This window comes from Gouania willdenowi, chromosome 3 (genome assembly GCF_900634775.1).
Source record: "Gouania willdenowi chromosome 3, fGouWil2.1, whole genome shotgun sequence".
NCBI lineage: Eukaryota > Metazoa > Chordata > Actinopteri > Blenniiformes > Gobiesocidae > Gouania > Gouania willdenowi.
This window is the reverse complement of record NC_041046.1, coordinates 4,823,092-4,829,091: the sequence shown is the minus strand read 5'-3', so window position 1 is coordinate 4,829,091 and position 6,000 is coordinate 4,823,092. Positions and strand designations below refer to the sequence as shown.

General features: G+C 41.5%; 1 protein-coding gene across 1 annotated transcript in view; it reads right to left on the bottom strand.

Moving 5' to 3' along the window:
• Positions 1 to 1,071: 1,071 nt before the first annotated feature.
• Positions 1,072 to 6,000, bottom strand: part of LOC114458829 (cadherin-15-like) — a 28,929-nt gene continuing 24,000 nt past the window's right edge. Inside the window, exons 3-4 of the mRNA XM_028441209.1 lie at positions 4,584 to 4,738; positions 1,072 to 3,011 (exon numbers count right to left, since the gene is read on the bottom strand). Of these exons, the coding sequence (XP_028297010.1) occupies positions 2,388 to 3,011; positions 4,584 to 4,738 (779 nt within the window). The 3' untranslated portion in view covers positions 1,072 to 2,387. The remainder of the gene's footprint in view (positions 3,012 to 4,583; positions 4,739 to 6,000) is intronic.

Here is a 6,000-nt window from a genome sequence, read left to right as displayed (position 1 = left end):
TCTATGGCGATAAAAACACACAATGAGACCAGACCAGACCAGACCAGTCAAGACGCTGAAAAGACGACAAAATGAAACGGATCGTAAAAGCTGAACAGACCCAAAATAAATCTGTTTGTCGCCTGAAACCAAAGCCGAGGACCTGATGATCCCTACGAGGTCAACACGTCATCAAAGTCTTTAAAGCAGTGCTTCTGTTTGTTTGATCAATCAAAGCAATGAACGTTTCACTTTGTCTGAACTAAAGATGAAAGTTGGCACTTGAAGGAAATCCTGATTGTTTCATTTAGAGTCCATAGTGGGAGGGTTTGGGTTTATAGGTTAGAGCAGGTTCCCAAACTTTTTCTGCTGTGCCCCCCCTCCTTCAAGAACCCCCCATCGCAAAATACTTTTTCTTTTTTTTTTAAAAAGAGTAAAAATAACTATTATTTTATTTTAATAACATAAGATTTGGAACAGTAATAAAGCTCTTTATTAATAAAGTGCAAAGAAAAAACACTTTTTCTATTTTTCATGCTCAAGGTTCATCAACGCCATTCTAGCGCCCCACCCTTGCGCCCCCCTGTCATGATGTCACTGCCCCCAGTTTGGGAACCACTGGGTTAGAGAAACTCTTTAAAAGTTGTGAGTGAATATTAATGACACAAAATAATCTTTCGGCACCTGATCAAACCTCTGAGCCAGGGTTGGGGTCAATTACATTTTTCATTTACAATTATGTCTTCAATTATCCATGTTATGATTAAGATGACGGCCTTTGTTCCAATTACAATTTAGTTACAATTATTTTCCTCCTGAAAGTCAATTACAATTACGTTCTGAATTACTTAAGTTCAAATTTAATCATTCACAATTACTGAGCCTTTAATAAATAACCCCATAAAGATACACTAAAATATTTTATATCATCTAATTTGTTTCTTATCTAATGGTTTCCTTGTTAGGTTTCCTAATCAATGATATTATTGGTATTAATAAAAAACAAATTGGATAATATATAATATTTTTTTGTGTGTTTTACAGCTGATTTCAGACATGAGTCAAAACTACCTGATATCATAAGTGATATAACAGAAAGCTAACACAAGAGGAAAGATATGTTTTAATTGCATAATTTAATTCAGATTCAGTAATTGTCATTCATTGTAAATTAATTTTAGGGGAAAAACAATCATTGTGATTTTAATTGTAATTGGAAAAAAAATGCTTTTCAAGGTAATCAGGAGTTGTAATTGAACATTCATAATTGAAGAAATAATTAGAAATTGTAATTGACCCCAACCCTGCATGTTAGATTAGGAGACCAAACAGAATTGTCACTTGTCACTTTTAATGTCTATTTAAATTCTAATGATTTCTGCCCAAAATCCCAGACTTTGGCACATGAATGTATTATATTATTATGATGATAACTGTATCAAAGATGTTTCTGTTTATTCCTCATCTCACAGCCTCTATTCAGTGACTATCAAGTTGAAAAAGAGCCTGACATGGTTGATATTCTCCCGAGCGGTTTTCTGTTTGAAATGGTGTCGTTTCGTATGCGTGAGGAAAAGCGTAAACACAGCGAGCGTTTCCTCTCCTTCCTGCCGTCCAAAGGCATCTCTTTGTTATGGAGCCGTTTGGTTTTCTGCACGCGCTCCCTCTGGGTGGGGGGTTTGGGGGGTGGATGGAGAAGTGAGAGTGAGAGTAGGAAATCAAATGAATACGCGGGTGCAGTATTAAGCAGAAAGCTTGATGTCTTACAACCCACTGAGCGCTGGAAGTTGAAAATACCCAACCAATACAGAACCACTCCAGCCAGCAGAAGACACATTAGCAGAGCTGAAAATAACAACGTTAAAAATAAAAGCCTCACCCAGGACTCCCTGGGTTTACGGGGGCTTGTCCAGTCTTTTTTATACTAACATTGGCAGAAGCTGTGTACAGGCAACAACAACATCCACTCAGTGACAATCTGCGCTCTGCGGTCTGAGGGCGACTCAGGACTCAGTATGACCCTCCCCCCCAACTTCACATAGCATGAACTCCCACCCCCACTTTACTTCCCCCCCCCCATGTGGAAAATAGAAGAGCAGGTTTATGTACAAAATCAGCAGCTTGGTGTCAAAAATACAAGTTTTGGTGGCATTGATTCACTAACAAGTTAAAAAATGTACTGCAACGTTTGCAGCTGCTCAGCTGACACTCATGCTGGGGTGGGGGTGTGTGTGGGGGGGGTTCCACTGGGACTGATGGGAACCATCGTCCACTGGATGTAACGTCTTTTCCTGTCATTACAGGACAGGAAGCTCCTCCCCCTGTCAGTCACTGAATAATTACTCCGCCCCCATAAGGAGGGGCTTTGCGTCCCGTTGATCAGGGTCCCTCTCAGTCTCGGGGGCAGCTCAGAGGTCACTGGTTTCGGCGCGCTCATAAAGCGCTCGGAGCTTTTCAAAGCGAGGCCCCCAGTCGGCGAGTGTCTCCTCCCTCCTTGACTCCCCCCCTCCATCCAGCCCTGCTGAGCTGAAGGAGCTGAGCGACCCGGCCAGGGAGCCCCCTCCTTCGGTGGAGAACACCTGTAGGGAGTCAAAGGGTCCAGTGTCCGGATGCTGGTCCGCGTCACGAATGATCTCGCACAGGTAGCGCGCCAGATCCTGGCTGGAGAAGGACAGAGAGCGTCGCCCTAACTGGGTCGGCCGGGTCTGACCCTGGGCCGGGAGCCGCGTGGGGGGGACGTCCCACCGCAGGCTGGCGGCGGTCGCGGCCGTGGTGGTGGTGCAGGATGACGAGGAGCAGGAGGAAGTGGAGGACGTGGAGGCCACGGAGGGGGGCAGCGTTGCTGAGCTTCCTGTCCGGCTGAGGGGCTCCAAGGGCTGGACTGAGGGGGGGTGGCCGTGGGCCTGGTGGAGCAGGTGGTGGTGAAGGTGGTGGGGGGGAGGGTGGTGCAGGGCCCGGGAGCGGCAGTACTGGAGTGACTGGGCGGGGCTCGGCTGGAGGGACTTCTGCAGCTCGGCCATGTCGTAGGCGTTCTACACACACACACACACACACACACACACACACACACACACACACACACACACACACACACACACACACACACACACACACACACACACACACACACACACACACACACACACACACACACACACACACACACACAATAAAATCAGACCAAAAAGACTTTGTCCCATTGAGATCAGACAGAGAAATTATTAAATCTGGCAGGAAGAAAACAGAAAAACAGAAGAAGCTAAAACAATCAGTCATCGCTCTCACATTTACAGGGAATGTACCAACATCTCACACCTGAAATCTCTGAAAATGGGAGAGAATCTAGAACCATGAACTCAAATGTTATCTGGACCCATCCATCCATTCATCCATCCATCCATGTGTCCATCCTGCCATCCATCCATTCAAGTATCTATCCATCTATCCATCTATCCATCCATCCATCCATCCATCCATCCATCCATCCAACACGGGTGCCTAAATTATTTTCAATGAGGGGCCAAAAATTCATTGCGGTGGAGGGCCGCGGGCCAAAACTAAACATTCATGTTCCAGTGCATGAAATTAAATATGCCAATAAGATAAATGTGAAAAATAAATATTTAAACTAGTTTAAACTTGAAGAACACTTTTTAAATTTAGTGTCCTCAAAAAATGTTACAAAATGGGAGACAACATACCCCACCCTATACGATCAAAGCTCGACAACATTTTTTCTCATAAATCACTGTACAGTATTACATTGTTATTATTTAAAATATCAAAAATAAAAATAACAGTTTCAAATGTGGGCAGCGGGCCAAAACTAATCACTTGCGGGCCAACTTTGGCCCACGGGCCCCAAATTGGACGGGCCTGTTTTAGAGGCTTCATCAACCCAGTGTTTGTGTTTTGGGAGCTGCTAAAAATCCAAATGTTAATTATTTCACCACAAATGTGTGTCAATACTGTTAGTACTGTATACTGTATTAGTATGAATTGTCCTATTTTAAAAATAGATAATGAAACTAAACTAAGCTCTGAATGAGTCCATGTGACACACAGTGAGCCTACATCAGAGATGGAGAATGGGCAGATCAGGGGCCACATGTGGCCCTCAGTTAACAGTGGCCCTGTTAACTAAACACTCAAAATGACAAAAGAAATTCACCAAATAACAACAAAAATACTACAAACACACACAAAACAAGAACAAACACACACAAAATGAGAGAATAATCTATAAAATCACTCCCAAAAAACACCAAACATCAAATAAACAATAATTACTCCAAAAAACACACAAAATCTTATCAACATTATACAAAACCAAAAATAAAATGCACTAAAAAACGCACACAAAACAACAACAAACACACAAAACAATAGAAATCATGCATATTTTCATGTTAATGCTCTGATTGATCATTATTCTAATGCTGACATGAATGTTGATCACGTGACCTTTGTTTCCCTTCTGTCATAAAAAAATAAAAGGAGCTTTATTACTCTTCTAAAATGTGTGATTATAAATGTTATTTTATTATCATCTGTTTGTTAACTTTAAAGCAGACGTGATATGGGGGTGGGCGTGCTGTGCGTACCTGGTCTTCTTCTCCTCCTCCCTCCTCGTCGTAGTTGAGAACGTTCTCTCTGATGTCCTCCCAGCCGTCGTGATGTGCAGACACGTGGTAAACGCCCTCCTTCAGCCCTTTGTAAGACCTCCATCGTGTGTAGAGGAAGATGCCCAGCAGCAGCACTGAACACAACACACACAGGTTCGTCAGCACAGCGCCCCCTGGGGGAGGGGTTTCTTTGATCAAAGTGCAAGCGCAGCTAATGCTAATCGATCATGGGTTTACGATGTGTTCTGGTTTAAGGGGAAAAGACGACTAAAGTTTGGTGAATACCAAAAACTGAAAGAGCACCAGAGTTTGAACAATTGGCTTAATCGCACAAACACACGTGATACATCTGATTAACAAATTAGATTTTACACAACAATGAATAAAATAAAAGTCTTTCAATGATGAATTAAATAGAAATATAGCTGTGCAACATGTACAATAACAACATACCAAACAATTGCATGTATTACAGTGTAGGCCTCACCGATCAATAAATCAATATAGATCATTAACTCACAAATAAATGTACAGTAGGTGGTTAGATTTTTCACTTGAAAGTTTGTTGCATCGTCTTGAACGTTTGCTTTCTATCAGTATAGACATTTCCCTTTGAAAGGTTCCTTACAAGGTCACGAGAGTGAATTATTCAATTAATTACAGTATTTGTTATTTGGTAAAGATTTTGTTGAAAATCACCTAAACACGTCATCAAAGACAACGCTGAAGCTCCCCAAAGACACACAGAAAAAATACGTTTGCATGGGTGAAGACAGCTTGTGTTTTTATAAAGTTTGCAATAAATTCATTACAGAAAAATAATTCACTAAAAAAAAGCACAATTTCTTTTTTTCCGACTCCAAACACTGCAGAGCCATTGTCATTGTTTAAGTTTAATAGTAGCTGGAAAATAATGGGCATGACAAATCATGAATGTGGTTAAATTGGCAAAAAATAAGCATTAAATATGGTGAAAAGAAGTAAAACGTGACAAAAATGGGTCAAAATGTGTGACATTAGGTGGAAAAGTGGTTTATAAATGCTTAATATGTCTTGTGCAGGAAAGGCATTGAAATATGATGTAAAAATGTCAGAAATGGGAGTAATGCAGAAAAAATTGATTAAAAGGAGCAAAAATATGATTTTGGTGGAGTTGCAGAAAAACGGTAAAAATAAGCAAATATAAGCTCAAATTGTTCAAAAGATTATCTTCATTTCTTAAAGGCATCTGGTGACCCCCTCCCAGTGTCCTGTGACCTGAGTCCAAGGTAGAGAACCCCTGGTTTAGAGTTTATTTAGATCAGGTGTTTGGTTGGTTGGTCTGATCGTATGGAACAGAACACAGGGTGATTCTGGGACACAGAGTTTCTAACCACGTCATTAAGAAGTAGACTTT